Source organism: Folsomia candida, unplaced genomic scaffold, assembly GCF_002217175.1.
Source record: "Folsomia candida strain VU population unplaced genomic scaffold, ASM221717v1 Fcan01_Sc010, whole genome shotgun sequence".
In the NCBI taxonomy this organism is placed as follows: domain Eukaryota; kingdom Metazoa; phylum Arthropoda; class Collembola; order Entomobryomorpha; family Isotomidae; genus Folsomia; species Folsomia candida.
The window spans coordinates 4,324,833-4,343,356 of NW_019091202.1; the positions used below are offsets into that span (position 1 = coordinate 4,324,833).

The 18,524-nt window shown below is 37.0% G+C and overlaps 2 protein-coding genes and 2 long non-coding RNA genes across 9 annotated transcripts; 2 read left to right on the plus strand and 2 right to left on the minus strand.

The window, feature by feature from the left end:
• Positions 1–2,955: 2,955 nt before the first annotated feature.
• LOC110854806 lies at positions 2,956–3,736 on the minus strand. Its single transcript, XR_002548374.2, has 3 exons — positions 3,609–3,736; positions 3,450–3,513; positions 2,956–3,379 (listed from the first exon to the last, which is right to left on the minus strand). It is a non-coding gene; the product is annotated as an uncharacterized LOC110854806 (long non-coding RNA).
• Positions 3,737–5,664: 1,928 nt separating this feature from the next.
• Positions 5,665–6,765, minus strand: LOC118436695. Its single transcript, XR_004835635.1, has 2 exons — positions 5,835–6,765; positions 5,665–5,747 (listed from the first exon to the last, which is right to left on the minus strand). It is a non-coding gene; the product is annotated as an uncharacterized LOC118436695 (long non-coding RNA).
• Positions 6,766–8,085: 1,320 nt separating this feature from the next.
• Positions 8,086–11,989, plus strand: LOC118436694. Its single transcript, XM_035855223.1, has 4 exons — positions 8,086–8,997; positions 9,257–9,388; positions 10,746–10,859; positions 11,056–11,989. Exons 1-4 carry the CDS (start codon positions 8,845–8,847, stop codon positions 11,932–11,934), a joined length of 1,278 nt encoding a protein of 425 aa, XP_035711116.1. The 5' UTR covers positions 8,086–8,844; the 3' UTR covers positions 11,935–11,989.
• Positions 11,990–13,887: 1,898 nt separating this feature from the next.
• Positions 13,888–17,894, plus strand: LOC118436832. 6 transcript variants are annotated; one of them, XR_004835724.1, is made up of 6 exons: positions 13,888–14,132; positions 14,509–14,655; positions 14,738–14,875; positions 14,937–15,047; positions 15,130–16,546; positions 17,528–17,894. XR_004835724.1 is itself a non-coding variant. In XM_035855469.1 (6 exons), exons 1-5 carry the CDS (start codon positions 14,037–14,039, stop codon positions 16,462–16,464), a joined length of 1,827 nt encoding a protein of 608 aa, XP_035711362.1. In that variant the 5' UTR covers positions 13,888–14,036; the 3' UTR covers positions 16,465–16,495; positions 17,528–17,894. The 6 variants fall into 6 exon arrangements, 4 of the variants coding, with proteins under 4 accessions (XP_035711362.1, XP_035711361.1, XP_035711363.1 ...); XR_004835723.1 differs by having other exon boundaries at positions 15,130–16,537; XM_035855469.1 differs by having other exon boundaries at positions 15,130–16,495.
• The last annotated feature ends 630 nt before the right edge of the window (positions 17,895–18,524 follow it).

Genomic DNA, 18,524 nt, shown 5'->3' on the forward strand with positions numbered 1-18,524 from the left:
AGCAATCTTATGGATATTCTTGCCTGCAAAGGAATACATTTTTGGAGAAACACCCACAAAACTATACATGATTTTTCCGTTACTCTCGTCCTTCATTTTACCAATCACTTTTTTATTTTCTGTAGAATAAAGTGGATGAGTGTGCTCAAAATCACTAAAGTCAAAATCATTTTTCACCAGTCTTAAATCAGCATAAAGATCAGCGGTTTTAATTTGATAGGCTAAGCTGTCCGTATCTGTAAAAAGGAACCTGGCTTTAATTCCATACCATTTTTTGATCTTGTCATAATGCCAAACCTGCATAAACAACTTGCTGAGATCTAAAACCGAAAACGCTGTATATATTGGCTTATCCAATACAATACTAGGTTTACTCATGAAAACAAGTACCAAGTTTGGAGAAAGAATCTCAAATTTTCTGAAGTTCGAAAGCCTGGAATAATATTTTGCTGTTTCAATACTATTAACTATATATACATTTTGCTGATTCCTAACATTCATCATGCTACGTCCAAAAATTGCGTTAACTATTAGCTTGAAAAAGTCTTGCTCAGATTTGTTTGTAGCTTTTCGTCGTAAATCACAACAAAGGTTTACAAAATCTTTAAGCCAGGGCCTTTGAACAAATTTAATTATCTTATGAATCTTTGTTAATACCATTCCCTTCTCCAAATAATATTTGAGATTTCTATAATGCACTGGATACATTTTTCTAGATCCTAAATGAGGAACTAATTTTTTCTGCTTTTCTGAATATTTAATGTTATAGGAAGTTAAAAGCTCCCGCTGATGCTTCGAGAGTTGATTCATGGAAATTGTAATTTTCTCCGGAGCTAGTGAATATTCGTTGTGCTCGCTCAACAGGTGGAGCTCACAGGGATATTCTAAATTGACAACCAAAATTCTACCGATTTCATCCTCATCAACCCATGCCAAAATATCATCTATACTTAAATTATCAATGAACTCTTGACTTTCCCATTGAAAATCAGAAACAGGCAAAGGCTGCTGAAGCACCTCACCGTACAAGTTGTTTTTATCAATATAAAGAAGAAAAGGGTCTTCCTTGACTCCTTCTTCATAATCTTCCATATACTTGTTGTAAGCTTCAGAATATCTATGAGATATCATAGATACTCCTCCTCTAATGCCAGACTCTATAGTATTGTACATGTCTTGATCAGTAACAAGTTCTAGCTTAACTTTTGTACTCAGAAGAGCAGCATCCCAGCTGAAGCCTGGGAGACTAAAATAGTGACAAGGGTCAAGCTTAAAGTTAGAAATTGCCATATCCCTGTAGCTTTCAAAAACGCATGCCAACAGAAGTACATCTGTTGTTAAATATATGTCGTGGTACGAACCCAGGTCAGTGCATTCGGTTTCAAACACTGACTTACCAAAATCATAATCCTCTTGTGAAATCCCTTCACAAGTGAGGGTGTTATAAAACTCTGAAATATCGGGAAATTTGGTTTCCTTAAATTTATCCCAAGAACTGAAATAAGAATATGGATAGACACCTTTCCTTGAGAGTTTTACAGCCCGTTCTTTTGAAAAATGTTGTATCATTATACCAAACTTGTCATCAAAGCCTTCGGGTTTTGCATGAAGGTTTGTTACAAGAGCATCTAAAGATTTGGGCAGATGCATGAAAGAATCTATGAACATGAACTTATCACAAATAATGCCTATAAATTTTTCAGAGTTTTGAGGGATAACGAACGTATTCCCAGAACCAAATTTCGTTGCTGAACTTAACAGCAGGTGAGAGTCATAATTTCTAAAATTATGCATAAGTACAGGGATTTTGACTTTTTGAATATACGAAGCATTACATTCTCTATGAGCAGCTCCTCTAAATAATGATCATGATCTCGAACTTTTATAGATTGGTGATCAAAATCATGCTCACAAATGTGGCAGGAATCTGCCATAGAAAAATCATATTCTTCCTCTAGAGAAAGTTGTTTCATAGCGATATGGATTTTGTTCCTTTGTATGCAAAAGCTAGCTTGTAGATTTACTTCATCTATAAATTTGTCAATGCTATTTGGACCACGATATTTCGATATATGAACCAGTTTCTTATTTGGGCCAATTACTGCAAGATTATATCCTGAAATTTTGTGTTTATCTATTGAGGTCGTACTGGTATTATCGTCTGTGAGCATTGCTTCAAAATCTCCATACATCACAAAGTTACACTTTAGTTTATTACTAAGTTTTTTACTCTCAAAAGAGCAGAATGGAATTTTTCCATCAACGACTGAAGGAACAGAAACCTTTTGAGTTTTAAACTCAAAACACAACTGCTGATGTGAATCAAGACGCTTTTCATCTCCGAAAGTATTCAAACAATTGTAGCAAACAAATTTTCGATGATGTCCCTGTCTGTTGATTAGGCGAGAAAAATTCAGGATAGACATGTAATGCCCATGTTGCTTAAAAGCATCCTGAATGTATAGAATGTTTACGATTTTATGCGTTCTGCTATTTGCATGAGGTGTTAGGCGTAAAACGTTAAGCTGCTCTTCTTGATCAATACCAAACACATTAATACCAATTTTAATATGTTTGTGCCGCTTTTCGAATGCTATGATATCTTTCAACGATGTTGGAAACTTTAACGAACATCCACCCTTTAATATTTCAAACTGAGCTGTTCGTATATCACAGCCTTTCACTTCATCTAATATCCAACCACTGCCATTTCGTTCGAAGATTTCCACATTATTATCGATTTCATTAACCATGTCACAAAAGATTCTATTAATGTAGAGGGGACTGAGGATAATTTTAAGAGAAGAATTAAAATATTGTTATGTTGTTTCCATGAATTCTACCTCTTCTTCATCCACGCTTGGATGCATACGTTTAAATTTACACAAAAGCGTTATTTGAAACTTAATGCTATTATAAATTGAAACATTGTGAAATAGAATCTGTTTATTTTAAACTTAAATCTATTAAAAAAATCTCTAACAGAAATAATATTATTATCCTCATGTGTATGTCTAAATCTGTAAGTTTTCATAAAGCCTTTAAAGGCTTCAATTTCAGTGAAAGGGAAAGCATTCAGTCGTAGCCCTCTTCCTCTTTGATCAAATTTCATGGATTTTATAGCTATTCTTTTATGAGCTTCATTGTGCTCTATAAGATCAAAAATGTTGGCTGAGAAGTCACAATATTCACATCTATGATAAGTATTCATATGTACTTCTAACAATTTAGACGACCTGAATGACATGGTACAATATTGACACAATTTTCTCTTGTTTTCATCTCGGTGCCTTAGTAAATGTGACGCAAAATGCTGACGATTTAAGAATCTCCTAAAACATTTCAAGCATTGGAATGTTGTCGTCTTAATACGAGGAGCCTGCCAAAATAAAACAACAATCTCAGTAACTATCAACAGTTTATACACATTCTTGTCTAAGTGATCTCACCATTTTCTTTGTGATGTAAATCTCTCAACTATTATTAGGTTGCTCCGAATGAAGTACTCATACACTAAGCACGGAGAAAAAAAAACAAATTTTGAGAATTAATTGTATAAATTTAAACTTGGAAATTTAAAAATAATAAATAAATAAAAAATAACTTACCAAAATTTCCAAAATCAAAGTCAAGAAGTGTGTATTCTAAAAAATGCTTGTGAGAAAATATGTATAACAACATCTTTTTTTATATCTCGGCGTGACGTCATTATCTTAATACCAGGAATGTGTTTATATATAATAAAACATACCATCACTTCAACTCCAATACTGTAAAAAATATTAATTACCACTTACCACTATTAACTGTATTTTGTAAATAATTGAATTAGTAAGACTATAAAAACAATTGGCAAAATAATGAGCAAGTTAGTCAATGTTTCAACATTACGTGCAAAGGATTTCCAAAGAAGAAATAAAAACTTTAAAAACTCCAAAATGTCTCAGGGTAAGTTTTCCTAAAACACAAATAAAATAATTTTAAGAAACTAAACAAGCTTTAGGAAAATTTTCAAATGTTGATAAAATATAAACTTGAAATCTTAAATAAATTCCAATATTTACGTAAATTTTAGCATGGATAAACGCAGTGGCAAGAGCACGAAAAATCTTAGAGGAGGCTATGCCAGGAAGTCGAGAGTCTGAGGACGCACGAGCTTTTCTTCTTTCTCACCGTCGACAACCTGAAGTCTTTGACGCTGGATTCGTCGTAGACGATGATGAGGAGGAACCAAGCGGACCTTTCACTGATGAGGAGGAGGATGAAGACGAAGAGGACGAGGATTCTCCGTCTGAGCCAGAGGAGGATCCTGATTTTGTTCCTGCAAATGAACATTCGCAAAAACGTAAGATATTTTATTTGATTTATTAGGTCATATACTTATTGTTCATTTTTAATTTAATTGTAAATTGTTTCTACTATCAGGGCTGAACCTCGTGGATGATTTGTATGCAGTGCCTAAGTCAAAGCGCAAAGAACCTGCAACCAAATCAAAGAAACTGGAGCCAGTTGTTAAACTGGAAAAAGTTGATTTATATACGGAGCAGAAACGACGACGGGAAGCAAGGGAGAATGCAGCTGATGCGAAGAAAGTTGACGCTGCTTCCAAGAAGGAGCTAGATGCCGCTCGTCGAAACCCGTTAAGCTTGTTCTACACTGGTCCTGAAGAGAAGACAGTCAAGGCTGCTGCCGCCGCTAACAAGAGGAAGATGGCTGAAAAGGGTCAATAATTATTTTAAAATGTTAATAGGGAAATTTGTTGTAATCATAAGCTTTAAATTTTTATTTCTATTAATTGCAGAAAAGTCCCCAGCGGAGAAGAGAGGTCGAGTCAAGAGTGTTCCGCCTTCTGCTGTTCCTGTTTCTTCAACGGCGCTTGTTCCTGTTGCTCGTACTACGATTCCTCCTGCAAGCTCATCATCATCAGCTCCGGATATGAAGCATATGTGCCTTCATCATCTTAGAAAGGTCCTATTTCGCTTAATTTTGCTCCCGAAGGGGAAAGGAGTGACGATCCTAGTGGACAAAATATTGTCCATTGGGAGGGCCAGCTAGGTCAGGGGTTTTGGCTAAAACTCCAAACTTGGAGAAAAAATGGGCAGGCTTATGTCTGCATCAGAAAGAATCAAACCACAGGGGCAAACCTGTCGTTTAAATATTTTTAATCGTTGGTTGCAGCTTGCAATACCCTGCAAACAAAGATTGACACAGACCCTGATTATACTACCTGAATCCCATAAATCCTTTCAAAATTAAACTGAAATCTATTTTTTCTTTACCTCTCTTAAGCTGAACAAGTTGGTTGGTCAGAGGAAGTAGATTCTAATCAGGGCGTCTATAAAAATTCGGAAGATCTTATAATTATTTCAAATAACGATTATATAATGGGACATACACAGTTTTTTCACTTCTTGCCTATAACACTCCAAAGAAAATTAAAATTTGTTAAATCATGTAACGTAGCTATGACTTCGATTTTCCAAGCCAAAGAAAGCTTTCTTTTACCTGACAATTTTTGGTATCCCGTTTTGATGGTATCTCCTCATTATATGGATTGAATGTAGTAGTTGATTTCCTACATATTTCAAATATATAAAAATAAGTCGATAATTATAATAGTTTGACTAACAATTGAAGTTTAAATAAAAAATGTATAAATATTAACCTTCTAGATGACTATAGAACGGTCCACTTTATTAGGAAGACCTTTGAAAGTAAATTTCCAACAAAGTTGCACCCTCAATCTGCTGGTTATGATTTGTACTGTCAATCCGGAGCGTTACTTAAAGCAGGGGAAATGATATTGATGGATATTGGGATTCAAGTTAAATTACCGTTGGGCCATGTTGGTTTGATTAAACCAAGGTCTGGGTTAGCGTTGCGGCATAAAATTGACGTCATGGGGGGCGTGGTCGATGAAGATTTTGAAGGAACTTTGGGGGTTATGCTAATCAACCATGGGAAACTTCCATATCAAGTTGAACTTGGGGATCGTGTTGCTCAGTTCTTGATTATAAAACTCCATAATGGACCGTTGAAGAAGTCTACGTTTGATGAAATTATTACCACCACAGCACCTGTTGCTTCTCGGCGTGGAGCCAAAGGATATGGCTCCTCTGGAAAATAAAAACGAGCAATTTTTACTATATTCAATATAAACTAAGTAAAATTTACTTAAACTTAAATATCTTCGCAGCTAATGTTAAAATTTCACCATCCTTCCTGCACGACCCTTGATTCAATAAATAAAACACACGCACAAACTTAATCCAAATATTTAATCTAATAACTGAAATTAATGTCCTCAAAAATGTTAATATTTGTTACATAAAATGTCTCCTATATTGAACTGTACCTGAAGAACATGCTTGCATTAGTTGGTGGGCGAGCTCCTTGTTGGAGCTACTAGTGGAAGAAACTTTTCTCTCTTGGTCGAGTTACTTTTACTTTCCGCTGTAAGACACAATGTTGCAGTAAGACGGAATATGTAACTTGAAAAGAAAGAAAAAATAATAATGAAAATCATAACTAAAATCTAAAATAATTAATGAACTAAGCATACCAAGCTTAATTTTGCAAATATTTTGCAATGAAACATGCGTATTTTCATATGTACATATATTTCATGTAACCTACACACTTACCAGAAAATAAAACCTTCATTTATCATCCTATCTTTGGTGCTGTTGTTACAATTTATTGATATCAATCTCCATCCTGTATGACCCTTCATCACACAAACACACACACACACACACACACTTTTGCAAGTATTTACAGGGTGTTAATAAAGTCCGATCCCATTTTTCCTGTAAAAAAGTGAAGGCTAGTATAAAAAAAAACTACCCGTGATACTTACAAAAAATGTTCGACATATTTACCTTAGTATTTGGTCTTGTTACCATTTACTTTAACCATGCCCTCAACTCTTTGTTTAAGGCTCTGTGCTAATTTTTCCAATGTGCCTCTGGAAATCGAATTCCATACATCTTGAACTTTTTTTTACTAGCTCTTCCCTCGTCCGGGGTTGTGGCTCTTTGTATACATTTTCCTTAAGTATGGACCACTGGTTCTTCAGGGGATTCAAATCTGGGCCGTTAGCGGCCCACACCCCCTTGCTCCAGACCGTTGAAACTTGCGTCTTGATGAGACTCAAACTCGCTTTTGCTGTATGGGCTATAGCACCATCCTGCATGAAAACTATTTTTCTTTCATTCGGAAATATTTCCTTGTTCCCCATGCTATCGAAATAGATAGGTAATATTTTTTCCATATAATGCTTTGCATTGACTGATTGGCCTTTTGGTATGATATGTAGAGGGGTCACGCAACGTGCACAAAATCCACCCGCTACCATAACTTTAAGCCCGAATTTTGGGATCGCTCTTGATGGTACATCCGATTTGTTTTCTGTCCTGTAACGAACATTTTGTTGGTTCAATTTTGGATATAGTTCAATAATAGATTCGTCAGTCCAAAGGATGTGACTGCGCAATTCTTCACCAAGTCTTTTTTCACTCAAATGGGCACTTTTCTGAAGGAGTTCTTCAAATTTCAGACGGTCATCGATATATTTTTGTGACATGAGAGGTTTTTTTGGTTAGTTTGTAAGCTGTGTGACCCCACTTCGTAGTTTTCACAAATTTTTGCACGGTCACACAGTTAATTTGCTTCTTCTTCTCTTTATAGCGTTTTGAGTCATTTAACTCCCTTGCTCAATTACGTAATGAACTACCGGTTTTCTTGCAAAGTCTGTTTTTAATCATTCTTTTTGTGGTAGGTGACACCTTTCTGGGTCGCCCTGGTCGCTTTTTGTCGTGGACAAAATTTTTATTCTTCCATTTCCAAACAGTTCTGCGGCTGCAGCCCAATTTTTGCACAATTTCTGTAGGTTTAAGCCCCTGCTGATGCAATGTTTGTATCTCAACTCTAAGATGCTCATGACTTACACGTTTAGTTGTTCCTCCCATGGTAAAAATTTGAAATAAATAACTTCACTGGTTCAAAAGTTCCAGCTGAATTTGTAACAACCACGCTCCAAAAAATGCATGGGATCGGACTTTATTAACACCCTTTATTTTTAAAATAATCTCCTCTCAAATGTGAATATTTTCTTTGCAAATTGCACGTTGCATTTAAGTTGATATTAGTAGTAGTGAATAACGTGCATGGCTTACATTAGTTAATGAGCAAGCTCCTTGTAGCAGCAGCTGCTCGGAGAGAAAACTTTTTCTCCTGGTGGAGCTTTTATTTCACTGGTCTCCCATCCGCACGCTAGGGTGCGGAAGCACCTCGCTAGTAGAAGAAACTGCTAGTAGAAGAAACTTTTTTTCATTTTAATATTTTGTAAACTTTCTCTCTTTCACTCGTCGCACTTCCGCTGGAGCGGAAGTGCGACCATAAGATCATCACATGTGACCAGCACCGAAGAAAAGAATTGTTATCGGGTCAACGCCAGCGGTATCGATGGGAAGGATTGCGCGAGGATGAATCTCCAGTTAGTCAACGAAAACTTTATTTGTGGAGCATGCCCAGCAATCCCACCTGGCCCTTGGTGTAAAGAGTTGGCTCGGAAGAAGATCCACACGACAGACACTTCAGCGTCGGAAGTCGACATATGTGACTGACATTTTTCTGGGCGTCACTAACAATGCAAGTTTCCTAGCGTATGTTCTTCGATTTTGGGCAAAAATCTCCGCTTCACGTGCCTATGTACTGGGCGACCGAATCTTTCGCAAATTTCATTAATTAATTAATTATGTATGTGCTCAATTGACCCAAATTTTGTCAAAATCGGCGACCATACTCTGGGAGACCTCCATTTTAAGGGTATTTTCTGTATGTATGCAGTACACTCTTGGCGACAAGTTCATGTCGCGTGCGGCGCAAGGCGAATTCGTCTTCCTGAATTTGAAACCCGTCAAATGGAACTGGATTCCGACGTCACTGGTGGAAATTTCCTGTGAAGCTGGCAAATACCTGGTCAAACCGGGCGAGGTGGGCAATGATTAATTTGATATTTTACTATTTTCATATTCGTTATTAGTGCACTCTAAATAATTTGGACACAAATCGTCACCCATAGAGGTGCTAAAGTCCTCTATTTTTGGGTAATTATTAACCAGACGTTTTGTCACCAAAGTTAGTGTAGTACCTCCGCGGGGGACGATTTGTTCCCAAGTTTTTTAGCATGTATTCATGATAATGATAGTCTACATAAGTATTTACATACGCATTTATGTATGTATATCTTTAGGGAAATATAGTCATCAGACACGGAGAAGTCCTTAACACCACGGCCAGAACGTATCTACACTTTGGCGATGAGTTGGGGTTCATGAAATATCGTGACGACATTTCCGGTGGACTTGCCATCTTCACTTTTGATGTAGGCAACAAAGAAACTTCAACTAAAAACTACGTGGGTGTTTTATTATTGATTTTCAAAAGGTATGTTCCACACTGTTTCTGACCAAAATTTTGATGAAATAACAAACTTGAAATACATTTAGGAAGTAGTGATTTTTTTCAGCTCAATCGGTTAAAAGGAACACCCGCAATAAATCATCCAAATTTACCTCGAAAATATGCAAAAATTTACGACTTGATTCCATTATCATCCCAAAATCGTTTCCCCTTCATGCTTTTATTCAACGTTTGAAACGGATAATAATCACTAAGGGTCTAGGCTGGACTGTACGAGGGGTGGTTTATGACGGTGAAGCGTTTTTCGTCTGCAGCAGCCCTCGAAACCAGCGAGGTATTTGTTGGCGCGTTGTCGTCTAAAAAAAGGCCAACTCTTTATTTTGACCTCACGTTTCTCTTCAACCGCAGCACGCAGCTCCGTCAGGGTTCCTGCATAGGCTGCCCCATGTATTTCCAGCAAGAAATTATGTAAGAAGGGGACCTTTTGTATCATTGTAAATAGTCATAATCAATTTTTTGGCAGATTTTTACGCTTTTGCTTTCATGGGCGGTGGCAACCCCCCGTGCTCCCATTGCATGAAGTATTGTTTAGTCTGCAGGTCATGATAGTAAACCCAAGTATCATATGCAACTACTAAAATATGAAGCAGGTTCCAGTTTTCATTTAATAGGTTAAAATTGGCATTGCAAAGGTCAACTCGATCTTGTTGTTGAGATGCCGAAAGCAATTTTGGTACCCAACGGGCGGAAGCCATTTTCATACCTAAGTCTTCAGTTAACGTGGAACAAATTGTTGGTTTTGGAACACCCATCTTATCTGCTAAATTGGACAGTTTAAATCGTGGATCTCTAATTATTGGTTCCTCTAGTTTCTGGAGCCTTTCTGTGGAAGAAACTGATTTTGGGCGTCCTGGCGACTTTTTGTCCGAGACCACTTTTCGTCATCATTTGAAGTTACTGACCCAATTTATATTGTGCTTTGTGTTGGGCAGTTTTCATCGTAAACTTTAAGCATGCGATCATAAATCTGCGACACCGATTGCCCTTCCAGCGTTAAAAGTTAAATCACACTACGATATTTAATTTGCAAATCTGACATTTTTTCCGTCGAGGTAAAGTTTGCTGATTTATTGCTAGTGGTGATGTTAACCTAAAGAGCTGAAAAAAATCACAGCATCCTAAATGTATCTGAAGTTTGTTATTTCATCAAAATTTTGGTCAGAAACAATGCGGAACATACGTTTTGAAAATTAATAATAAAACACCTACGTATACTAATGTAAATATATTTAATAGCTACTATGAATTTTGTACTTTAGGAACGTGAATATGAAACTAATTGGGATATATATAGAACAATAGGACTCAATTCGAGTGAATGTCGGCCGGAAAATAGTGATGGATTAATCTTCACACCGGGACAAAATCACGTGGTACGGAAAATGCGAAATTTTACTCTGAATTTTATGTATCTTAAGTACATTATACTAAATCCGGAATAACTTTGACCAGATAACTAAAGTTTACTCTAGACATGGCATAATTTACTGAATTAAGAATTCAGAGTACATTTAGTACAATACGAAATACCCACATTATTTTTAAGAGTGCACTTTTTCTGATTTTCAGATATTCTCCCGCATTCTGTCGTACCTCTCCCTCGGAAACTTACTGAACGCCCGACTAGTTTGCAAACAGTGGGGCGAACAAGTGACCCCCCTCGTGCGGAAGAAATCCACGATAAATTTTTATTCTTGGACTATCACTCCGTCCCTACGATTTTCACAGTACGTCCATGAAATTAAGGGTGTCGCACCCTGGCCAAATTGGCAGATTCACTGCCCCTACTCCGTCCCAGGGGAAGGGGGCGACGAGAAGGGACGAGCCGCCAAGTATTTCGCTGATTTGAACTGGTTTCTTGACCCGCGCTGGGGACACCACGTGAGGACCTTGTCGCTAAGCGGGAGCATCCATTCCGACCAAGATTACGGCGTGTATATCAAAATTGTTACTTTCTTTAAGGACACCTTGGAAGAATTAAGTGTCAACTTACACATAAAAATTTTCAATGCTGATGGATACGAGGAGAACTATTCTACGAAGGATGACCTAGTTTTCAAAAATCTGAAAAAATTGGCAATCCGTATAAATCCTGATGACGCTCGATCCTTGAGAGGAAAGGAATTTTCCGCGCTTTGGATGAAAATTTGGGCAGGCGTAGTTAAAGGTTTGGATTCTATGGAAATTCGCGGATCGCCAATTTTGGGGTCAAGATTTGTACAAGAATTGCATAAAATGGGAACTTTGTCGCACATAAATTTGAGGGAGATCGTGCTAACGTGCAAGGCAGAGGATGGCCTCACTTTTCTCGCCGATGTGAATCAGCCACTGAAAAAGGTGACCTTAAGGGAACCTCTGGAAGTGCGTAACATTTGGCTCAGTTTTTCTCAAGTACTCCGATGGATAGCGCATCAAAATCTCCGATCGCACTCAAACTTTTTATACTAATTCTGTATGGGATGAAAAATATTACCCCAAACCCATTTTTCGAAATTTCAATTTTTGGCGAAATTATGGCAAATTTTCAATTTCGTTTTTTTGATTTTTTCTCTCAAATTACGAATAAACCATTCATCAAAACTATATACTGTCCTATATCATTGTATTCCTATTTTCATTAGGATCTAATTTATGCATCAAAATTTTTCAATTTTTTGAAATTTGTAAAAAGATAGTGCTAAATTCTGCTAGATTGATGATCAATTTGCGCAAAACGTTTTCATTTCCCGAGGTCAAATTTCTGAAAATAGATGCCTTTGACTTTGTAGAATAGGGTATAAAAAAATTGACATCGGGAATTGAAAACGTTTTTTAAAATTCAAATTTCAAAAAATCAGAAAACTTATAACAGGCTCTTACGTGGCGCATGTATAAAAAAATCTAGAAGCCTAAATGGCAGGAAATTAAGTGTCGTAAGCCAGTTACTTGAAAATTTGAAAAATAAAAAGTATCCAATTTTGATTAAACTTGAAAAGTATGCTCAAAATAATATTTATTTGGTTTTAAAATTATTTAAATTTTAATCCCAAAAATTGGTTTGCGGGCGTACGGAATTACGCCACTGGGAGAGTTGAGCTGTCTCATCTACCCCATGACTTCGAATTTTAGAGAGTACTTGAGAAAAACTGAGCCATTTCAAGTTTTGAGAACTTACTCAAGAAATTTGCCTCATCCTTGGAACTCCTAAGTTTTCGAGTATCTACAGAAGGCATGGCAGAAAAGTCCCGTTTCGCCCTTAATTTCCCGTGTCTTCCGAACCTGAAAAAGTTGGATTTTCACTTTGGAATCCTCAAGGAAAATTGTTTTTTCAACGATAAGGAATGTTTTATCAAAGACGTGGCACGATTTAGACTCTCGTTCCCCTCACGTTCTGGCACCGATTTTATCGACTATAATCGCCACCTTCTTTCGATTCGTTCCATCGTGGCGAGCCCATTGTTAGGTGACGTTAATGACACGGCCAGATTTTGGGACACGTACCGCGACCTGATTGACAGTCTGCTGCCAAAAAGTTGAACAAAGTTGCGGAACTCTGCGAAATTTCGAAATTCCGAGTCATGTAGAGTTTAATGCCGATACGTCAATTCTTCGAGGGAGCGAACTACTGAGAATATTTCCAAACGTGCGGAACAAGTGGATAAGAAATGATTTACAGGATATCATGGACGATTGGGGAAATTTGATATAAACTTAAATTCATTACTAAATTGAAAGTCTGTCATTAATCTGACATTGTGTAAAGCGAGTATTTTGGTTATTTTGTATGAATTACGTACGTACAAAAATTTTCAGTAGTGTGCGGATATGTATTTATGTACTTTCAAGTGGCAACGACCTGCTGTTAAGCTTTGAATGTTTTCCATAACTCGTATTAATAATAAAAATTATGGTATTTCTGTGTGTACATGCGTACCTATTAATATTTTGTTACATATTTCCATATTTCGACCCTTTATTACATCCTATGTAACGATTTATTTGCTCATGCATCATAATAATTTGCAACCGGGGGTAGAATAATTAGAAATTCAGACTTGTGTAAACAGCACACCTCCCAAAATTTTAACCTTTTTAGGGTCGAGGAGTTAATTTATGAATAAGTGCATTTCCCATTTGTGGTTGGGATTGACATAAGCACTTTAGTTGGGAACGTCCATAAATTTAGTGGCGCAAAAATTCCTATTTTTAGACCCTCACGTCCCACCCCGTTCTAATATGTGGGGCAAGTCGCGATGGCAGGAAAACTTGTACACTCCCAGCCCCTCAATCGTGACATGATTCATGGACATCCCCCCAGTTAAATTCCATGGCCGTTTTCCACAATTCTGAGAACGGATTTGGACAAAAAAGGTTGACGCTTCTGTAGTTGAGACATTTTAAGCTCGATTTTTACCAGTCGTTAAAATACTTATGTTCCTCTAATCATAAATATTATGTGCTTGAGAGTCAATGCATTTATGCACCTGCGAATTTAAATATTTATCCTTTAGAATTACCAAATTAGCAAATATATACATAAATATTTCCAGTGACAATATAACGGCGAAATAATGGCCAAAACACCTTCCGACGGTGTTCTTAAACCGAAATACAACACTGATTGCGAGATGCGGTCGGTTATCCTGCCTTATCGGGAAGGTGTTAAGGTGAGGACATACATATTTCTATGGTTAAAGTGCCTGAAAATTTCTGGGTGTTATTAAAATAGAGGTCAAATTATAGTTTTAATACATTCGTACGTAACAAATTTAGATAGTATGAAATATGCAACACCCTTAAAAATCTGGTAGTCGCATATTTACCTACCCCGTACTGCTGTTAATTTGGTAAAAGCTTACTACCGGATTAGTGGTAGGTAGCACAATTACTCCCCTTTTGATGCAATTAGCACTGCCAAACCTATGTAGCAGATTGTGTCTTTTGCAAATTTAATATTAATTAAAATTGTGATCGATTTTCTGAAAATCAGTGAGCATAGTCTGCGATACCTCCATCATAAATAAGTCTTTTTACGTTTTGCAGTACACTTTTGGCGATGAGTTCATCTCTCGGGAGGAGCAGGGCGAATTCGTCTTCCTAAATGTCAAACCCATCAAGTGGAACTGGAGTCCCACCTCACTCGTGGAAATTTCCTGTGAAGCTGGCAAATACTTGGTCAAATCGGGCGAGGTTGGCACTAATTAATTCAATATTTTGCTATTTATGTACCCTTGATTAAATAATATTTACCATACTGTATGTATTTCTTTAGGTTAATATAGTCATCAAAAACGGGGTCATCCTTGATGTCCTTGCCTACTCCGGAACGTGGCTGAATTTTGGGGATGAGTTGCAGTTCACAAAATATCATGACGACATTTCCGGTGGACTTGCCATGTTCACTTTTCAAGTAAGTAATTAAAAAGTTTATAAAATATTTGCAAGTCATATTATCTACTTGGTTTCCTTAGAAACGAGAATGCGCCACCAATTGGGATACGACAGTTGGACAAAATTCGATTGGATCTGGGGTAGAAGAAAATAGTTCTGGATTAAATTTCAATCCGGGATTAAATCAAGTAGTACGCGAAATTTGCATATCTTTTGAACCCTGATTTTTAATACACTATTTTTAAGAGTGCATACATACTTTCTAATTTTCAGATATTCTCTCACATTGTGTCCCACCTTTCCCTCGGAAACTTACTGAGCGTTCGACTAGTTTGCAAACAGTGGGACAAACACGTGGCCCCCCTAGTGCGGAAGAAATGTGTCATAAATTTCCGTAATTCGAGTACCACTCCGTCCCTGAAATTTTCACGGTACGTCCATGAAATGAAGGGCGTCGCACCCTTCCCAAATTGGACGATTAACTGTCCCTACTCCGTCCCTGGAAAAAGAGACGACGATAAAGGACGCGCCGCCAAGTATTTCGCAGATTTGAACTGGTTTCTCCACCCGCGCTGGGGACACCACGTGAAAACCTTGTCGCTAAGTGGACACATCTACTCCGACCCAGATTACGGTGTTTACATCAAAATCGTTACTTTCTTTAAGGATACTTTGGAACAATTAAGGGTCCACTTCTACATGAAAATTTTCAACGAGGATGGACACGAAGAGAACTATTCTATGAAGAAGAGTGACGATCTAGTTTTCAAAAATTTGCAGAAATTTTCCATGACCATACTTCCCTATGACTCGGGAACGTTGACAGTTTCCGCGCCTTGGATTAAGACTTGGGCGTGCGCGATTAAAGGTGTGGATTCTATGGAAGTCCTCGGATCGGCTTGGCTGGGGTCAAGATTTGTCCAGGAGTTGCAAAAAGTGGGAACTTTGTCTTATAAAAATTTGAGGGAGATCGTGCTAACGTGCAGGTCAGAGGATGCCATCAATTTTCTCACCAAGGTTAAGCAACCCTTGAAAAAGGTGACGTTTGGGGAACCTCTGGAAATCAGGGACGTTCCAAAGTTTGAGAATTTCCTCAAGAAATGTGCCGGATCTTTGCAACTTCTCAGTTTTCGAATATCTACAAAAGGCATGGAAGAAAAGTCCCGTTTCGCCTTGAATTTCCCGTGTCTCCGGAACCTGAAAAAATTGGATATTCATTTTGGACTCTTCAAACCCTACCATTTTGGTGAAGAGAAGTGTTTTATCAAAGACGTGGCACGATTTAGACTCTCATTCCCCCCACTGTCATTTGGAAATGATCGTATCGACCATGGGCGCCACCTTCCCTTGATTCGTTCCATCGTGGTGACACCGTCGTTAAGTGGGGCTGATGAGAGGGCCGAGTTCTGGAACACGTACAGCGACCTGATTGACAGTCTCCTGCCAAAGGTTGCGCATAGTTGCGAAACGCTTAGAAATTTTGAAATTCCGAGTAATCTAGAGTTTAACGTAAAAACCTCACTTCTTCGAGGGGACGAACTGCCAGACATATTTCCCAATGTGAGGAGCAAATGGATCAATGATTTGCAGACAATTAGCAACAATTAAAACATTGGGTGCAAAGTTAAATTGAAATTCGGTAATGAAATGAACGTGCATGAGTGATGCTTACAATGCGATGGTGTGAAGTGTAACCCTCCGATTTGGCTGAAATTTTAAAATTAGGTGGTCCAAGCCAATACAACTAACGTTTCTTCAGGCAGTTTGTGCGATGGTGAGAGTTACTCAAAATATTTGAGGTCAAAGTTCAAAAAACGGCCGACTTTTTTCAGGCGGAGTGAGAAAACTCCACTTCCATTCTCTTCCCCTCGCTTTGATTTTATTCAGGCGTCTCGCTCATGCATACGCCTTCATGCTCAAGCACAAGCTTTGATGCAAAATAATAAAAAATAAACATTATTAATTTTAGCTTAAAGAGCAATTAATACGCATTATACATACTTAATTTAATTTATAATTAAATAAGTGAGATTTTTACTTATTTCTAGTACAAATTGACATAAAAGTTAATTTATAAATTCGCCAACGGCAAATAAACATGGAAAAACTTAACTTGCTTTCCATTTCGAAAGCGTTGGTTATTCTAATATCCAATTATATATTAATATTTTAAATGCTCCTGTGATTCGATATTGTTGGTACTCAAGCGGATCATGGGGTGATGACGAAAAGCCCGAGTTTAAAAATGTAAGCGAAGTTTGTTTTAGAGAAAAAAATATTAGTTGCGACCTGAATTGTGGCAATCCCACATTCATCAAATTCAGCTGGTGCAGTTTATCGTATTGTTTTGTGGACTTTTATGAAAATAATCATATAGTCACATGTGGAATGAATAATTAATATTTTTCTATAAAAAATTAAATTTAAAATTGTTGAAATGAATTATTTTTCGGAGTGAAAATCAAAGCGAGGGGAAGAGAATGGAAGTGGAGTTTTCTCACTCCGCCTGAAAAAAGTCGGCCGTTTTTTGAACTTTGACCTCAAATATTTTGAGTAACTCTCACCATCGCACAAACTGCCTGAAGAAACGTTAGTTGTATTGGCTTGGACCACCTAATTTTAAAATTTCAGCCAAATCGGAGGGTTACACTTCACACCATCGCATTGTTAGTTCTTGTTAATGTAAAACGATTATTATTTTTTGTCCATATCATATCAAGTGCCTTATATCGTATCGTACTTGTTCAATTTGCAACGATAATAATTTATCAGAGGATGGATATGATTTTTTCAATTTGTTTTCAATAACCAGGTCCGAAATTTGCAAGTTTTTTCTCTAACTCTTAATAGATTATACAAATTTCATGGTTTTACATATTACTTTAACTTTGTATTCATATAAATAATCGTCATAATGATAATAATAATCAGTAATACTGATTCAGTATAATAATAAGTAAGAATTTGTGAACGATACATCTTGACGATATATCTACCTCTGAAATATATGCTCCAGAAAAGATGCATCAGTCGGCAAGCATAGGATATGCGTTTTTATTGATGAGTATAAACTTTATAAACTCAATATTGCATTGTTATACATATGTATGTACATACTTTTTATCACGCAAGTCGTCATGGCAGCAAGCCTCGTGTTTCGTAATGTTTGTTTCTTGCATTGGCGTGAAAATTCAAATTGCGACATTTACATATTAATTAAAACCAATCCCTTGCCGGATACGTAAATATCTAATAATTTTGCCGACAAACGAAAGTGTGCAAAGGTAACAGATCTGTACATACATTAGTTACATGCTTGTTTAACATTGCACAAATTTATTGAAAAATTGCCCCAAAATGTGTTGAAGACTGTATAACAAATTTAAGCACTACAGACAAATTTCCATAATGCCTAACCATTGCAATAAACAATCACTTAAGCATTGTGTTTGACAAATATGGGTCATTGCTGATAATGTATGTGGACGCTATTAACTTAATCCGACAGGTCGGATCTTACACGGATGTTCCACCCTGCCACTCATAAACAGCTACATACATAAAGGGTGTGTACAAATGGTGTATGTGCATATTTGTGACAGAGGTTAAAATACATACGCAAAATACTCAGAAAATATACAGTTAATAATGCACATCAGTATAAAAAT

What these genes read in the sequence shown, in the direction of transcription:
- LOC118436832 (XM_035855469.1), top strand. Translation starts at nt 14,037, where the DNA reads ATGGCCAAAACACCTTCCGACGGTGTTCTTAAACCGAAATACAACACT. An exon ending in CTTATCGGGAAGGTGTTAAG is followed by an intron (nt 14,133 to 14,508) that starts GTGAGGACATAC and finishes TACGTTTTGCAG; the next exon opens with TACACTTTTGGCGATGAGTT. An exon ending in ACTTGGTCAAATCGGGCGAG is followed by an intron (nt 14,656 to 14,737) that starts GTTGGCACTAAT and finishes GTATTTCTTTAG; the next exon opens with GTTAATATAGTCATCAAAAA.
- LOC118436694 (XM_035855223.1), top strand. Translation starts at nt 8,845, where the DNA reads ATGCAGTACACTCTTGGCGACAAGTTCATGTCGCGTGCGGCGCAAGGC. An exon ending in ACCTGGTCAAACCGGGCGAG is followed by an intron (nt 8,998 to 9,256) that starts GTGGGCAATGAT and finishes GTATATCTTTAG; the next exon opens with GGAAATATAGTCATCAGACA. An exon ending in CACCGGGACAAAATCACGTG is followed by an intron (nt 10,860 to 11,055) that starts GTACGGAAAATG and finishes TCTGATTTTCAG; the next exon opens with ATATTCTCCCGCATTCTGTC.